The sequence below is a fragment of the Alligator mississippiensis genome, chromosome 1, assembly GCF_030867095.1.
Source record: "Alligator mississippiensis isolate rAllMis1 chromosome 1, rAllMis1, whole genome shotgun sequence".
In the NCBI taxonomy this organism is placed as follows: domain Eukaryota; kingdom Metazoa; phylum Chordata; order Crocodylia; family Alligatoridae; genus Alligator; species Alligator mississippiensis.
The window spans coordinates 51,519,507-51,538,000 of record NC_081824.1 but is presented as its reverse complement, the minus strand read 5'-3'; the positions used below and the strand labels follow the sequence as shown (position 1 = coordinate 51,538,000).

Here is an 18,494-nt window from a genome sequence, read left to right as displayed (position 1 = left end):
TCCTTAGCAGGCCAGAACTGGCTGCTGGCCGTATTTTGCCCACCTCTGCTAACCTCACTCTTCAGGAACTTTAATGCTGCAATAGTTAGAGTTTTCTTGAACAATCAATTCTTACATAGTATTTTTCTATCATTATATTTCAAAGTGAGAAGAAGAAGAATAAAATGCCTCTCTCCAGGTCCAGAACCCAAGCTGACAACAGAACTTACAACTCCAGAATATTAGGATAACATTGCCTGCTGCCAAAACTCTCTAAAAAGAAAACAAGAGGGAGACAAGTTTTGTCCAAAAATCACTTTGTGATTTAGGATAAATGTTTTATTTTTAAAAAAGTAAGAATTTCTCCAACAGAGAATTAAGGAAGAAAATCTGAAACAAGATGCTGTCACGTGTATGAAGGTGAAGTAAAATTGTATTCACTCAAATTTTTTTTTTTTTTTTTTTTTAGCTCTAACAACCTATGTTTGATTTGACACAACTCAAACAGTAATTTTTCTTGTAAAGCCAACATCCAATATATTTTTATATTATTATATTTTTTTAACTATTATTATTAGTGAAATTTAAGCTACATACCGTATTTACTCAATTCTGTTCCCCCTCTCCACCATTTAACCAGGGGGAAAGCCTCATCTTAGAATCAAGTACTAAGAAGTGGACAGGCAGCTGCTGTGGCCAAGGCTCAAGCTCCTACCTTGGGTCAGGGCCGTGGCTGCAGCTGCTGCCTACACCCCCTGCTATCTCCTCCCCACCAACAACCTCTCCTCCCTCATCTGCCCCTGTCCCACTTACCCTTGCCAAGTGCTGGCAGGCCCTGTCCATGTGCTACAGCCAGGCGTACTGAGCAAAGCCCCAGCCCAGCCCTATAAGCAGTGGTGTGCTATGGGGTTGGGCTGGACCATGCTCAGTGCCCCAGCCTACAACGGGAACAGAGCCTGCCAGCACAGAACAAGGGTAAAGGGAGGGAGAGAAGAAGCAGAAGCGGGGGCGGGAAAGGCAGGGGGGGCGGCAGGCAGGCACAAACAGGAAGCAATCTTCTTAACCTTCCCATACCACCTGCCTCAAGCAGTGGAGGGGGGTGAATTAAAGATAACCCCCCTCCCCCCCCAATAATTAGATTCCATACATGGAAAATTTATAATTTTTAAACTTAGTTTTCCATGTATAAAATCTAATTACTAGAAGGTCATCTTAAATTCAGTAGTGCCTTAGATATGAGTAAATAGAGTAGTAAGTACAGAGACTGAAAACAAAAGGAATTACACTAGATAAAGCTAAAATCTCAGAGGTTCTCACATTTGATCCCAGTCTACCTTAACCTGTATAAAGTGATCCATAAGACTTCCAGAACCAGTAAGGTTGTGTGGCTGCATTAGTACAGCACTATAGAAGTACATAAAAGCGCTATGAAGACCCACCCCAAGCTAACTCCACATATGAACCCTCCCAAACCAGAATCAGTACAGCTATGTTAATACGTGCACTGCATCCAGGATGTCTAGCACAGTCCTGAAGCAAAGCTAATTTTATCACCCACAGCACTGCACCAGAGACAGATGTACTATTGCCTGCTCAGGAAATAGCACACAAGGAGTAATATGGCATCACAGCACAATGCCACCTAGAGCCCCAGGAATATTTGATAAGATCAACCTACCCCTAACCCTGTACCTGTCCTTGCAGCATACCCATAGCAATTCTGCAGCTCATGAACTGAGAACCACCACTACATATTGATCCATGTTACAGACTATTAAAATTATTTCCTGAATTTAAAAGTTATGAAAATCCATGGCAATCAATCAAGGCTGGATTCAGGACAAATAGTTTGTGTAACAAATGCTTCAATACCTTTAGGCACAAGTTCTGTTGTTTCACCAGCTTCACCCTTACTGGTTTGACAAAGTCAAGGCTGTTTACATTGTGAGCTAGAGGTAACAGCCAACTATGTACCTAGACAATTGTTTAATGAATGAATACAGGCCAGGTACCAGGGAGTGATTTATAATTGGTGAGTTGCCATGTTTACTCAAGTGCTACACAGATGGCTTTTCCTGAAAATTAGCTAGAAATTGGGATGCATAGTTTAAATGAAAAAAAGCAGGGAACAGACAGTCTAATCCTCTGGTAACCATGCTGTCTCACTCTTCCCAAGCTGGGTACATAGCCAGTGTCATTAGTCTCATCAGCTGGGGGCTCACCTAGCTCAGGAGGAGTGGCTTAGTAGCTCAGCTAGAGCAAGACTGGGCCCTAAGCTGACAAGGCAGGCACTGCTGGATGAGTCAAACTGCCTAGCCCCTCTTCTCTTTTCAAGCTGAGCTGAGTGGGCAGTCAGTAGCACCTACAGTCAGGTGAGGGCCTGATCTTATTAGAGCCAAACTGTTCACTCCTTGAGTGGGTGAGCTCTCAGCTGACTCAGTCAGTGCAGCTGACTGTTCCTCTGCCTCAGCTTGAGAAGAAAGAGGACTCAGGAAGTTCAGCTCAGCCAACAGTGCCTGCCACATCCTGCAGCAAGGTAGTTAACAGAGCAGCCACAGGTTTTTGCTCACCCCCACCTCCATCCCAAATCCAGCTGCCAGTGTCTTCCCTGCAAAAATACCATACTTACAGCACTTTCAAGGGAAAGCCTCTTTTTCTTCATTCTGCCTTTCAAAAATAAGGTGCATGGGTATGGTATGTAAGACACACAGTATTTAGAGAGTGACCTGTCTAATACTGGGAACAATAGTCAAAAGCACTCAACCCTGACTATCAATGAGTACATAATAGGCCAATGAAGAAGACTAATCAATCCTGAATGCTTTTTAAAGAAACACACTGAATTGGTACATAATAATTGTGGTGATATCTATTTATGCTTCACCTGTGTATAAAAATAATTATCCTCCAGTTTTCATCCTGCACATCACACTTCAAATATGAAATTTTTCTTGACCAAGTTTGTAAACTGAGAAACTGAGACCGCATCTTTGCTTTTCTTTGACTCGGGTAGTCTCTTAATGACCAGCCATCACACGTTAGTTTTAGCGACATGCTAGAAATTAAAATACATACTAACTCAAAAACACACTTACGATTGACAATAAGCAAGACGCAGTATGAAATGAGAGATATGGTCTTTCCTCCTTGCATCGTAATCATCTTCAGCCAAAGCCTGTAATTTTCATAAAAGAGGACATGCATCAGCTTAAAGCAGAAAATTAAACTTTAAAAAAGTTAATTAAATGCTAAACCTCAACTTTCACATCACATAACTCAAAGATATTTATCCTTAAATACTTCGTAAACTGTAACACAGGTGACTGGGGGGGGGGGAGGACAAGAGGCATGCCCCCTCCCTGAGATTGGCCCCCCTACTTGGCACCATGCAGGACAGGGCAGTTTTTTTGCCATGTGGGCCGGTGGCATGTTGGGGGGAGGCACTAAGCCACAGCACAGTATAAGAGTGGATATGAGGCTTTTGGCCCACCCCTGGGTCCACTCACAAATTGTGCCCCACTCCCCAAACTTGGGAGGCACCAGTCACCCCTGGTAACACAAGGTATTAATTACTACAGTAGCTATCCTTTTGCTACTACTGCTACATGAAAACAGCAAGTTAGAATTTATTCTTCATATTACAAAGCCCTACAGACTGCAGAGCATTATCTTGCAGACTCTAGTTGCACTAACTTCAGTACAAATGAAAGATTCCAGACTGACCCAATTAAGTAAGAACAAAAACTGTATTTAAATTATACAGGAAAAAAAAGGAAAACTTGCGTGTATAAAATTGGTTGAATTCTCAAATGTAGTGCGCAGCATATAAATTCTTTAAGTGTATTATTATTCACAACTAGCAAATTTCCCATCAAGAATGACCGGGGCAGGCAGGGACTGAGCCCCATGTCCCACCCCGCTCCTCATCCCGGCCCACTCCACCCTGGCCTCACACCCATCTTCTCTGTCCCCTCCATCATGGCATCAGCACTCTGGTTGACACTTCCTGTACTGAATGCTCTTGGAGCACTCTGATTGGTTATTTCAGACAACCAATCTGAGTGCAAATAACCCGTTACAGACAGACAGACTAAGGCTGTTTTTTATATATATATATATTTTCCACAGGAGATACAATGTGGACACAAAGGTAGGAAAGGTTCTTGTTCCAATTACTTACTTTAAATGGAAATTTAAGTTTTCGAAGTTCATATTCCAGCTTGCTTTTATAGTCATCAGTACCTTTCAGGTATTTCACACCAAGATTCTCAACTACTTTGAGTACTAAAGTAATTTAAAAATAAAAACCACAAACAAAAAGCAGTATGAGCACCTAGTATAACATAGAACAGAAATCTAATTATTGTTTTAAAGAAAGAGAAGAGGGAGGGGGGAAGGCAGGCCAGCCCAGCATTCTACCCAATTTTGGTTTTGTTGAAATGTGACAGTATTGAAGCACAGAAAATTTGGGTTGGGAAGGACCTCAGGAGATCATCTAGTCCAGCTTTTCTCAACCCATGGGTAGCATGAATATATGAAAAGGTTGCAAACAAATGTTAAAACTGGATTCTCCTTCAACCAAGAAACACATGAGAAATGGTGAGTTTTCCCTTGCAAGGGGCTGCTTGGCCCCCCACCTGGGGGCTGGGGCTTGGGGGTCCTGAGTGCATCAGCAGGACCAGGGGGCTGTTTTCTACTTCAGCTACTCACTGGGTGGGGACTGGCCATCCATGTTTACAAATGGGGCTTGGTACAAAAAAAGTTGAGACCCACTGATACAGTCCAATGCCCGGCTCAAAACAGGACCACCCCCAACCAGATAACCCCAGCTAAGGCTTTATCTCCCAGGTCTTAAAAACCATTTGAGGCAGGGAAGGAGGGAGACAAGTGTTTCACATTCACCTACCCCACCCCCCGTACCAGTTTTAGGTCAGGGCTGCTCAACTCCTGACCGGCGGGGCCCCAGCCCCGGCCGGGACCCTGCTGCCCCAACCACCAGGGCTGACAGGGGCCCCAGGCGGCAAGCGAGGCCCTGCCGATGCTGGGCAAAGCACCAGAGCCCCTCCCGCCCCGACGTGCGCTGCTGGCCCGCAGCCGCCCCGGGCCACTCACGGCGCAGGCGGTCCACGGCAAAGCTCTCGAACTCGGCGAGCGAGACGCTCTCGGCCGGCGGCGCCAGATAGAACTGCAGGCTGTGCGGGTAACGCCCGCGCCCGCCCGCCCGCGCCGCCCGCCGCCGGCCCCGCGCGCTCGAGAACTCCATGCCCGCCCGCCCCGACAGCAACAACTGCGCCGGCTTCCCGCGCGCGCCGCCAGGCCCGCCCCGCTTCCGCGTCACGCGCCCCTGACTCCGCCCCCCGGCTGGGCAGCCCGCCCTTGGCTCCGCCCCTCCCGCGCCCCTGCTGCTAGCCCCGCCCCCAACCTGTCCCGGCGGGGCGCCTGCTCCGCCTCCAGCTCCACCCTCGGGCTCCTTTGACTCCGCCTCGCTGGGTTGGCTGACCGCGCGGAACGCGTGGGCCGCGCCATGGAAGGGTGGGACGGGGAGGAGCAAGGGGCGAGACGAGCCTTTTTGTCTACAAGCAAAATGGCGGCGCCCGCCGCACACAGCGACACGGTCCGCCCACGGCTTGTCTAGCGCGCTAGCGGAGACTATGCTTCCTTCTCCCGCGCCCTCCGGGGCAAAGCCGCCTGCGCGGCCCCCGGCTCGGAGAACCGGCAGGAGCTGCCGTACTACTTCTCCGTCGCGGGAAAATGAGTGCAAATGAAGGGCCGAGGGGATGCCAAGGTTGAAAACCGCTGGGCGAAGAGAGCTGGTGCAAGTGCTGGATGCAGACAGCAGTCCCACGAGCGTGTAGGCCAAGCAGAGGCAGTGTGCAACAGGGGTGCCCCAGCCAAAGGGGGCAGCAACCGGCAACATGCGTGTGGAAACGTAGCCTAGCCAGGTTGAATTACACTCCTGCTTTGAGGGGTCTGCAGGCAGTGGCACCTGAGCTGCTTCGAAAGGCGCTGGGTGGGGGAGTCTCATCTCTTATAGGGGGACTCAGTCATCCCCCTCCCCCATATTTCAAACCCTGATCCTAGCCTAGGCCTGCCCTCCCCTGCAGGAAGACCTGCAACTTCTACAGGCAGATCTGTGGCTCAAGGACTGGACCCACGATAGAGATCATCCTCCACTCAAGGGATTGCCAACAACATTGGCAATGCATAGAGGGTGCATGTACACCCCTGAGATTGGTGGTGCACCGCCGCCGACATCTGTGGGTGCTTGCTGATCACTGCCACCGATGCTGCTGGCGGCAGCGTCACTGACCACTGTGCTGCCCCCCCGCCCGCCATCGATGCTGCTGTGGCTGCCTGTGGGAGCTCCCTGCTCGCCACCACCACGCCCCCACCATTGCCACCACCTGCAGGTGGTCACTGTGCACCCCCCCCCAGCCCAGCCTTGGGAGGGCACATGTCGTTCATGGCCCACAATCTCTAAAATAATAAATGTTGGATGCACTGCACGTGTGAACTGCTGGGTCCTCTCCTGCTCCTTTCCCAGCACCTGCTTTCTACACTTCTCTGTCACACCTCACTTTAACCAGCTTCCTTAACACAGCAAATGATCAAGGAAGGGGTGCATGGAAAGCCAGAGCTGCAGCCTGAACCACGTTCACAGAGCATGGCAACCTTTGCATGCTCCAAAGACAATTTGTATATCTGAATGCGCTAGCTCTGGAAACCAGGACCAGGAGCCTGATGGCCAGTAGATAAACTGTAAAGCAACTCTCAGTTCTGTGCACATGACAGTGTAGCCACAAACTGCTCTCGTTCAAATACTAAAGGGTGATTTTTGTTTAATGTTCTGATTCGTAAATAAATGAGGCTGGAAAACTTTTGAAGTCAGTATCTTATCTCGCTTCTCACTCCAGCAGTGTCAGAAATTATATTTTTCATTATAAAATCTAAGAATACAAACCAGTTCTAGAATATATATATTTTTTTTTTAAATACGTTCTCTTTATTTTGAAAGGGTTGCAGTGTCAGAACCTATTAACAGGTCCATGCATTGAACTCAGGGGCAACCAGCACGGTTTCATTAGGGACAGGTCATGTCAGACCAACCTGACTGCCTTTTACGATCAGGTCACAAAAGCATTGTGATTCAGGTGTCGCCGTGGATGTAGTCTTTCTGGACTTCAGCAAGGCCTTTGACACTGTCTCTCACCCCATCCTCATTAAAAAACTAGGCGACTGTGGCATCAAGGTCTACATGGTCAGATGGATTGCTAATTGGCAAAAGGGTCATACTCAGAGGGTGGTGGTGGACGGGTCATATTTGACCTGGGGGGAAGTGGGCAGCGGAGTCCCCCAGGGCTCGGTCCTTGGGCCCGCACTGTTCAATTTCTTTATCAGCGATTTGGATGATGGGGTGAAAAGCAACCTGTTCAAATTTGCTGATGATACCAAAATTTGGGGTGAGGTGGGCACACTAGTAGGGAGGGAAAGACTGCAGAAAGACCTGGATAGGTTGCAAGGGTGAGCTAACAAAAACAGGATGTGTTTCAATATGGACAAGTGCAGGGTGCTGCACTTGGGCAGTAGTAACCGGCAACACACTTATAAGATAGTAAACTCCCTTCTTGAGATCACGGAGGCGGAAAGGGATCTTGGAGTCATCATTGACTCCAAGATGAACATGGGCCGACAATGCGAGGTCACGGTCTGCAGGGCTAACCGAACCCTATCGTGCATCCACAGGTGCATCTCAAGTAGGTCCAAGGAGGTGATCCTCCCACTCTACGCGACACTGGTCAGGCCACAGCTGGAGTACTGTGTCCAGTTCTGGGCACCCCACTTCAAGAGGGATGTGGACAACATTGAGAGGGTCCAGAGGAGGGCCACCCGCATGATCTGGGGACAGCAGGGCAGACCCTACAATAAGAGGCTATGGGACCTGAACCTGTTCAGCCTTCACAAGAGAAGGCTGAGGGGGGACCTGGTGACTGTCTATAAACTCACTAGGGGTGACCAGAAGGGTTTGGGGGAGACCTTGTTTCCTTTAGCGCCCCCCGGGATAACAAGGAATAACGGCCACAAGTTGTTGGAGAGTAGGTTTAGATTAGACATCTGTAGGAACTACTTCACAGGGCGGCTAGGATCTGGAACCAACTTCCAAGGGAAGTGGTGCTGGCTCCTACCCTGGGGGTCTTTAAGAAGCGGCTCGATGCCTACCTGGCTGGGGTCACCTGAGCCCAGTTTCCTCCTGCCCAGGCAGGGGTTGGACTTGAAGATCTACAAGGTCCCTTCTGACCCTACTTCTATGATTCTATGAACATGGGGGCATTCCATTGCTCAGGGAATTTCTCTTTCTGAATTTTATCTTTGAGAATGAAATGTTGTTTAACAGGTATTGGTGCTTTGGGAGCAATACATATATTAGCTTAAGCTTACCTAAATATTGTATTTTTAAACAAAGAGGCGTTAATGCTCATTTTACATACCTCTACTCAAGTAATCTAATGTGTGTTGCATATGTTGTTGCCAAGCCCACAGCTAACCATTGCTGTTACTGTCATAATGCACAACACTACCAGCTGAGGTTGACAGGAAGAGCTGACTACCTGTGATGTGTCTCAACAAGTTACTAGCTCTGCATTGTTCTCGGAGGCCAGTGAAGGTTGGGGAAATGGTCAAACTAGACAGTCTCATGATGTTTCAGGCAAAGTTCCACCCCAAATATATTTTGCCACATACCTTTGCTTACTTCGTGCAAGAGACGAGGATTTGTTAGGGTGATATCATTTACTGGACCAACTATGTAGCTGAGATGAAGTTAGACAAGCTTCTGAATGCAAGACCTTCTATGTGAGAAGCAAAAGACCTCACAAAATTTTTGGGCCATCACCACTACAATATCAGTCTTACCTTACCACACGCTTAACTTACTGCTTCATTCAAATGTCCGGAGTGGTACTGAGTCAAAACAAGGATATCCTGAAGCTTCTGACTTGCAGACAGTCTACAGCCTCATATGCCACCACTTCCCTACTACCACCACACTGCTGTTAGTGTCCTAGCTTTGCAGGCTGAATGGAATTGCTTGGTGAACCAGATTTGACCCCCAGGCCTTAAGTTGCTGTTCTAGACACTTACCACTTACCCATACTACTGCCTGTGTTTGTGTTGGCTTCGTTATCCAGTCTACAGTTATCCAGTCTACAGTAATATTTGATAGCAGCAAAGAGAAAACATAGCTCAGTTTCACATCTTTTTTGAACTGCTCTAGTTTCTGGTAATTGGTCCTTACAAAATATTTTATCCCTGCAGAAGACCTTGATGATGTTGATAACTTCAGTTAGGATTCCACAGGACTGAAGGATGTTCAACTATGTATGTCTGTGCAGGTTGTCTAATGCCTTTTAAAAATCAATGAAAGAAGAGATAAAGAAGTCTGTCATTCTGTGCATTCTTTGATACTGCTTAGGCCCTTGGTAGATGTTACATTTATCACACACCAAATTGTAACATGCTACACATTCAACAAATTTATTGTACCATAAAAATGTGAGACATTTAGACCCGGCTACGTATTATAAATATTACATGCTTAACTGTTTAACTGCACAATACACTTAGACCCGTTACACATGCAAAGTAATGATAACATGCTAAAAATGACTATCCAGCTACACAAAGAGCCAACCAACTATAAAGTTAATGCTTGAGAATGTGTAACTCTGTAGCTAGTTTCTACCCAGCTTTAATTTGAACTTGTAGTAGGGCCCTTCATGTGGAGCATATTTGTGGTGGGTTTGTAGGGCACTTTAATTGGAAACGTGGCGTGTTCAGTCTTGCTTGCAGCCTCGTATATAGCTGCAGGCACCTTTCTAGCTTTGCCCTGGACCCTGCATGCAAGCTGCAGGGCAAGGCTTTTAAAAGAGCCAAGGAGACACATACAGGGTACAAGGCAAGGCTGAAAACATGGCAGGGTGTGGGGAGCCAACAGGCTTTCTGTGCCGCAGCACTTTGACCTACAGCCAGATGCAGGGCTGTGGGGCAAGGCTGGAAAGGTGGCAACTTCAGGTAAGCCATGTCATCAGGATCAGGTAGAGGGCTGCCCCTGCATCTGGGGACACGGTCACTCTTTAGCCAATCCCCAGGAGCAAGTACGGTACAGCCCAATGTCTTGGTTTGGGACCCATGGCTGCCTTCTGCCTGATCTGAGGGCAGGCCTGAGACCGCTGTCTGAGACCCAGGGGCTTCCCACCAGCTGTCACACAACTGAGATCTAAAGAATATTATGCCCAGTTCCAAAAAACATATGACATATATGTCTGATGCTGAGATATTAATAAAATAGTGTCTGCCTTAGGGTTACTGGCTCCTATGCAGAATCTCTAGAGCCTGAATCCATGATACATCCAACTTTGAATACTGTTCCCCCTACTTCCTAGTTCTAATGTATCCTTTTGGAAAGGTACAAAAAGAGCAAAAACAATGATCATGAGACTTTCCCCAAAGGAAAGACTAAATAAACTAGGACTTCAACTTAGAGAAAAGATGACAAAGGAGGTCTATAATAACTGTTTACCATCTTTCACCATAACAGAAATAAGGGAAATTAAATTCAATTAGGAAGGAAGTTTAAAACTAAACACAAAGAAAGTGTTATTCCACCCCCACCTCCAAGTCCACACACATATACACAGCATGTCATTAGCTTGTGGAACTCATTGCCACAAGATTTTGTAGTCTGACAATTCAACCAAATTCAAGACAGGATTAGGCAAATTAATACAGGATAGGTCAATCACAGGATATTAAAACACAGTAGTAGGACTGCAACCTCCAAAATTAGGATTTCCTAAACCTGTAAATGGTTAGGAGCTGTAAGGGAAAAGGAGCAAGGAACAGATCAGTCTTCATAGGCCCTACATAAACACACTTCATCTTAGCATCTGTTCATGTCGTATACTTAGACTTCAGAAAGGCCTTTGATACGGTATCCCACCCCATACTGGTGAACAAGTTAAGAGGCTGTGATGTGGATGACTACACAGTCCAGTGGGTGGCGAATTGGCTGGAGGGTCGCACCCAGAGAGTCGTGGCGGATGGGTCGGTTTTGACCTGGAAGGGTGTGGGCAGTGGGGTCCCGCAGGGTTCAGTCCTTGGACCAATACTCTTTAATGTCTTCATCAGTGACTTGGACGAGGGAGTCAAATGTACTCTGTCCAAGTTTGCAGATGACACAAAGCTATGGGGAGAAGTGGACACGCCGGAGGGCAGGGAACAGCTGCAAGCAGACCTGGACAGGTTGGACAAGTGGGCAGAAAACAACAGGATGCAGTTCAACAAGGAGAAATGCAAAGTGCTGCACCTAGGGAGGAAAAATGTCCAGCACACCTACAGCCTAGGGAATGACCTGCTGGGTGGCACGGAAGTGGAAAGGGATCTTGGAGTCCTAGTGGACTCCAAGATGAACATGAGTCGGCAGTGTGACAAAGCCATCAAAAAAGCCAATGGCACTTTATCGTGCATCAGCAGATGCATGATGAATAGGTCCAAGGAGGTGATACTTCCCCTCTATCGGGCGCTGGTCAGACCGCAGTTGGAGTACTGCATGCAATTCTGGGTGCCGCAATTCAAGAGGGATGTGGATAACCTGGAGAGGGTCCAGAGAAGGGCCACTCGTATGGTTAAGGGCCTGCAGACCAAGCCCTACGAGGAGAGACTAGAGAAACTGGATCTTTTCAGCCTCCGCAAGAGAAGGTTGAGAGGCGACCTTGTGGCCGCCTATCAGTTCATCACGGGGGCACAGAAGGGTATTGGTGAGTATTTATTCACCAAGGCGCCCCCGGGGGTTACAAGAAATAATGGCCATAAGCTAGCAGAGAGCAGATTTAGATTGGACATTAGGAAGAACTTCTTTACAGTTCGAGTGGCCAAGGTCTGGAACGGGCTCCCAAGGGAGGTGGTGCTCTCCCCTACCCTGGGGGTCTTCAAGAGGAGGTTAGATGAGCATCTAGCTGGGGTCATCTAGACCCAGCACTCTTTCCTGCTTATGCAGGGGGTCGGACTCGATGATCTATTGAGGTCCCTTCCGACCCTAACATCTATGAATCTATGCTACCGAGGTGAACCATAGAAAATGTTCCCTATCACTGAGATTAATGTGACTCTTCATCTTCCTCCCTCGCAGATCTCCTTTTCTGGTATTGTTTCAGCTGTCCAGAAAGGGACTCTTTTGTCCAGACTTTATCATGCAGTTCCTTCATTTTCACTGGGGATGTAATGTAAAGTACTTTAGTCTTCTGCTGCTATTTGTCTCTCACTGCTTTGTTGTTTTTCAGCTTCTTGATTGCAACCTGTACTTACATCTCTAGGACCAGGGTTAACGTCAAGATATGCTGACAAAAGGCAGGGTAGATTTACATGTTATAGACTAAATCAGAGATATTCTGGTTCATAATTTCCATCAAAGCTGGTGAGGCTGAAATGCCCTGATTTTTTCTTTCCTATTCCACTTTAGTGGTAAGAATTCTTCTATTTTTGCTTCTGATTGGTGCATTTCCTGTTTGGAAATTTCCATTCTGGGCTTCTGTCACTTGGTAAACAGCTCCATGGTTTCCTACCATAGCAGCAGCTGGAGCTTAGATTTAAGTATCAGGTTTACAACCTCTTTCTTTTTATCATTCCTTCACTACTCCATCTGCCTTCTTGTACTCCTCCTTTGCTTTTTCCAGTATTTCACTGGTGCTAACAACCAAAATTTTATTTTCAGTGCTTTTTCTTTCCTCCTCAGCAAAGGAGGGAGGCACCTCATCTCTTGGCTTATTCAGTTCTTGGCCTGTCCACACTGATATTCAGCTGTGAATGTTGCAGCTTGAAGAATGTTCTGTTTGAGAACTGCCCATTTTTCTTCAGATACAAAACACAGATTTCTCCTATTTCTTAGTTGTCACAGTACTTTTCTCTTCCCTCTTGCCCCTTCCACAGGTTTGTCCTGTTGACTTTCTTTGTCAACTTTGGTTTAAAAATAATCTCTCAGACATTGGTATTTTTTGTTTGTTTGTTTGTCAAAACACAAATTTTGGTTGCTACTGACATCTTTCGCTTGGTAAGCCCTGGCACTTTAGATAGATGACCTGAATCTCAAATTGATTCAGACGTGGCCTGTTTGTTTTACCATCTGGTGAATTCCACATTTTTGTGTGTCCATCTTCATGCAGGGTGTCAGAAACCTCACTACAAGGGCCCCAGAGCCATGAGTTTCTTCCCCCTTGTGCTGCTGCTTGCCCCAAGGAACAAACCAAGGTTGCACTGGGATACCTCCTTGCCCCCAGTACACCTCAGTCCCACTGCTCTTACACTGGACCCTGCAGTGGAATCTCAGCCAACCCCAGGTAGCCATCTGTTGGGTCAAGAAAGAAATTTCAATTCCCCCTCTGTGGAGAGGGCCACCCTGGACCCCTTTTTAAGAAGGGGAGAAGGGAGGAGCCAGGTAACTTTAGGCCAGTCAGTCTTACCTCTATCCCTGGGAAAATACTAGAAAAAATCATCAAAGAGTGTATTTGTGAAGGCCCAGCAGGAGAAACGATGCTGAAAGGAAACCAGCACGGGTTCATCACAGGTAGATCCTGGCTGACAAACCTTATAGCCTTTTATGACCAGGTCACACACTGCCTTGATGCAGGAGCTGAGGCCGATGTCATCTACCTGGATTTTAGGAAGGTCTGTGACAGTTTCGCATCCTAGTCTCATAGGGAAGCTAACGGGCTGTGGAGTGGACACCTACACAGTCAGGTGGGTGGCCAACTGGTTTAGGGACTGCACCTAGAGATTGGTGGTGACAGGTCATTCTATGTCTGGAAAGAGGTGGGCAGTGGGGTCTCGCAGGGTTCGGTTCTTGGGCCGGTGTTATTTAATATCTTTAGCAATTTGGATGAGGATGTGGTAAGCACGCTCTCCAAGTTCGCGGATGATACCAAATTATGGGGCAAAGTTAATACACCAAGGTCAGGGAGCAGATACAAGCTGACCTGGACAGGTTAGATCAATGGGCAGAATGTAATAGGATGCAATTCAACAAAGATAAATGCAAGGTACTCCACCTAGGAAGGAGGAATCCCCAGCACACCTACAGGTTGGAGGATGTCCTCCTCAGCAGTTCAGAGGCTAAGAGAGATCTTGGAGTCATAGTTGACTTCAAGATGAACATGAGCCGGCAGTATAACAAAGCCATCAACAAAGCCAATTTCACCTTGTCATGTATTAGCAGATGCATAACCAACGGATCGAGGGAGGTGATGTTCCCCCTATATATGGCATTAGTCAGGCCGCAGTTGGAGTACTGTGTCCAGTTTTGAGCACCACACTTCAAGAGGGACACGGAGAATCTGGAGAGGGTTCAGAGGAGGGCCACTCGCATAATTAGTGGTCTCTATGAAAGACCCTATGAGGAAAGCTTGAGAGATCTGGATCTCTTCAGCCTATACAAAAGACCGCTGAGGGGTGACCTTGTAGCCACCTAAAAATTTATCAGGGGAGGACAGCAGGGAATTGGGGGTGCACTGTTTACCAGAGCACCCCAGGGAGTAAATAGGAATAATGGGTGCAAACTAGTGGAGAGTAGATTTAGGTTAGACATTAGGAAGAAATTTTTTACAATAAGGGTGGCCAGAGTCTAGAATGAGCTTCCAAGAGAAGTGGTGCTATCACCTAACTTGGAGGTCTTCAAAAGGAGGCTTGACAGTCACCTGGCTGGGGTCATCTGACCTCAGTCCTCTTCCCTGCCAGGGGCAGGGGGTCAGACACAATGATCCATTGGGTCCCTTCGAACTCTAGAATCTATGAATCTATAGAATATCACTCACCTAGAAATCACTCCACAGGTAATCAATGAGGAGCCAAACAACAAACAGATTTACTTTATTAGAAAATATTAAACTTTAAGTTACAAGGTTCAATGTACGAGTAAATACAGAGGACCCAAACAAGGGTCTACATAGTAAACGATTGGGGTAGGGGTGGGAACATAACTAAGTTATATATCAAGCATGCAGCCAACTAAGCCCAGGGGTGATGGGGTGGGAAGGGGAGAAATGGGTGGTGGTGTGGGCAGGGGAAACACAATGCTTATTAAGTCAGGAATATATCGGAGACCTCACACAATGATACCGCATTTGGGTTTGGATGTGGTTTATAAAAAGCACACGCTCAGTTACAGATAGTAGTATGCGAGATACAACTGTGGGGGTTGTCTTGATCTTAGCCCACAGGAGGCAAAAAAAATATGAGATTTAAACAAGCAAAATGGATTACAGATTTGGAGACAGAAAAGCAAAAGGAAAAAAGTTCTTCACCCTTTCATCTACCTTAGCCTTCCTGAGAGCCTTGCCGGCTTCACTAGAAATCAGCTTTCCTGCTGATTTCTGCCAGCCCTGACTGCTGGGGTTTCCCTGACCCTTCCTGCCTAACACCTTCCAATCAGCCACCCCCACCAGCATTTCAGCTGTCACCAGAACTCTGTAGAAAGCTCTGGTCTGCCCAAGGTACCTGGCCAATTCCTTTGGCTGGATGAGCCATTCCGCTCAAATGCTTTTGCTATAAAGGAGGTGATTTCTCCATTACAGGCAGACAATACCTCAGGGTACAAGCCCTTCTACCTGTGTCTGGGAATGAAATTCTTCTTGCCCTAGAAATGCAGCACCATTGGCAACACGTAGAGGGTGCACGGGGGTGCATGTGCACCCCGAAAGCACTGGTGGACTCCCTGACAAGCTACGCTCCCCACTTAGGTGACAGGCAGGGGAGGCAGGCGGGAGTGCTGGTGCCTACCCTGCAAGCACCTGCCGGGGAGTGGGACCACCGTATGAAGCACCGTGGCCACTTCCAGGAGCGCCGCAGCCATTTCCCAGTCGGTGCAATTGGCTGCGGGGGGGACTCCCCCCAGGTTGGTGAGACTGGCCATGGGGGTCCCCCCCTTCCTGTCGATGACTGGTCACTGGGGGGGGGGCATGTGCCCCCCCTGACTAAGGTGGCACCAGTCACCCATGTCCAGCACCTCCATTCACTCTGTTTTCTTGGTCAAACCATGAACAAAACTATAAAGGCATAAACAGACAACACAACATAATCTATATAGTGATAACAGTAGTATAAATAGATAAAAGAAAACTGACTTTCCAATGAGACCACATATGCCATATCAGTACAATAATGCACAAGCAAATATTCGAGATACTGCAAACCCCCAAAGCATAACAGGATCCATAACAAGGTGCAAGGTATTTGCAAGGATGGGGTCAAACACCAAGCTCAATCCAGCATATCTCAGACCATTCTGATGAATGATTCCCAGCCCATGCTTTCCCTTTAATCCTTCCACTTCTTGATTGTCACGTCTGTCTTTAATGCTGAAGTTACCCCAAATCACATTTTAATATTCTGTCTAACACATTTTGGTAACAATTGTAGAACACAGTTTTGTCCTTATCATAAAGGTCTTTTGTCAGATTATAGCACAGCCTGACTGATGCTTTGTTTGATAGGTTCCCAGCTAGTGAGTGATTTTTCTGCAAAGTCTGTCATAATGAGCACCACTACTTCTGAAAGCTCATTGCTGCTGTTCTCTCAAATCCGTACAGTACCCTACTTGTTCTGCTGCTGCATTGCCATGCTTTATTTATTCTCCTCTTCGAGTTATTTCTTTTCTTGCTTGACACACTCCTCACTGCCACCTGGCAGTCTTCCCTCATTTATGCTCAGGATTTCAACTTCATAGTTGTCCATCATCCTCATAATCTGACATGTTGGAAACATTGTTCCCACTTTCCAAATATCTAACTTTGAAGAATTTCTTGCTGCCAGAAAATGTTTAGGGTGCAGGCTTCTAAAGAATGGTGCTCACTAGTCAGTAGTGTTGTTTGCCAAGCAGCTATTTTTAGTGGTAGCTTGGTTACATTTCCAGTTAGATAGTTAGCCTGGCACTAATTACTCCCCACTCAGCCCTTTCAATGCCAGTTAACAAGCTGCAAGATGATCAGAAAGTTTGAGACAACGAGGCGGGTAAAAGAAAACCTTTGCCACGTAGAGCCTACAAATTAATTCTGCTTCAGAATTAAGGTGCTGCAACTCATACTTGTTATGAAGTCTTAAGAGAAAACCAAATTTTGCAGATTTTGTAAAATGAAGCCTTTAAGCTTTGTGGCAGATTTTCATTAAAAAAATGACAATGAGGAATGATAAATCAAGAAATAGTTCTTTCTCTTTCCTACATTGTATTTCTAAAATGTTACCATGCAAACTCCTTCTCTTCCCTATTGGACTTTTCCTAATCTCAACAGATGTGCTGAAGTCAAAGATTAATCTAATTTTTTATACTAAAATATTGTATTGCTGCAAATAGAGGTAGTCATCTAAAAAAGGGACTGATTTGGGGTATCTTCTGCCAATGAACAGAACTGGTGGTCATATTTGGTGCCTTTATTAAGGCTGGCATTTAAAGTTTTTAGTATTCAGCATTGCCACAATTTTTATTTCAAATTTTGTGCTATTTTTGTTTTTGTTTAAAGCCTTAGTTCCTGAGACTGTAGAATTCTTATAGTTAAAGCTTTCATTAAAACAAATCCCTAGGTTTCTCATTTCATGATTCTAGAGCAGTGGTTTTCAACCTTTTTTCATTTGTAGACCCCAAAAAATTTCAAATGGAGGTGCAGAACCCTTTGAATTGTAAGTGTGGGTATTCACATACTTTTGATTGATTATAATCATCTTTCATGGACCCCTTGGACATAGTCTGCAGACCCCCAGTTGAAAACCACTGTTCTAGAGAAGATGAAAACCTCAAGGTTCAAAATTTGTAAGGCAAATATAAAGATTCCAACATTTACTGTTTTTCAAATCTCATCATTTCGGAGCCCTCTCTCATAATTCCTCCTCTCCTCCTACCTTCTTCATTTGTTGTCTTTATGTACCTTCATTCACAGATTTAATCTTGCAGTGTGGTCTCTAGTTCTCCTTGGACTGTTACAGTCAGCCATCCTCTTGTACAAAGTGCAATATAGTGGTGAGATTGCAGATAGGACATTGGACCCAAAATGTCTTTATAGATTTAGCCTTCATCACAGAAGACCCACTTGCTAGTCTCCTCCACCCCACTTCCCTCCCAGCTTTTTGCTCCTCTCCTCTCCAACCTCCCAGTTCCTCTATCCCAACCCTGACCTTGCCCTGCTGCCTCCTTGGCACTCTTTCCTGGCATCCTCCAGTCCTCAGTTTCAGGAACTTCCATACTCATCTGCTGGGAACTTTTCACAGCACCTTCTGCCTTGGGAGCTTTGGTCCTTTCAGTCTCTTTCCAGCTTCCATATATGATCATAGAGAGGTGGAGCCAGAAGTGAGCAGATCTACAATATTAAAAGGCCATCTGCCTAGTGCTGCTGGAGAAAGAGAAACTCAAGTACAGAACTCCACTATTTCAGCCCTCTGCTATCTGTTTCATTTAGCTACATTAGGTTGATAAATGTGCAATT

At 46.3% G+C, this 18,494-nt stretch overlaps 1 protein-coding gene across 2 annotated transcripts in view; it reads right to left on the bottom strand.

Annotated features, from left to right (window-relative positions):
- Positions 1–5,257, bottom strand: part of PRIM2 (DNA primase subunit 2) — a 250,604-nt gene extending 245,347 nt beyond the window's left edge. For both annotated transcript variants that reach the window (XM_014594466.3, XM_059730696.1), the window contains exons 1-3: positions 5,092–5,257; positions 4,160–4,263; positions 3,075–3,154 (exon numbers count right to left, since the gene is read on the bottom strand). In XM_014594466.3, coding sequence (XP_014449952.1) covers positions 3,075–3,154; positions 4,160–4,263; positions 5,092–5,242 — 335 coding nt within the window. In that variant the 5' untranslated portion in view covers positions 5,243–5,257. The remainder of the gene's footprint in view (positions 1–3,074; positions 3,155–4,159; positions 4,264–5,091) is intronic.
- Between the last annotated feature and the right edge of the window lie 13,237 nt (positions 5,258–18,494).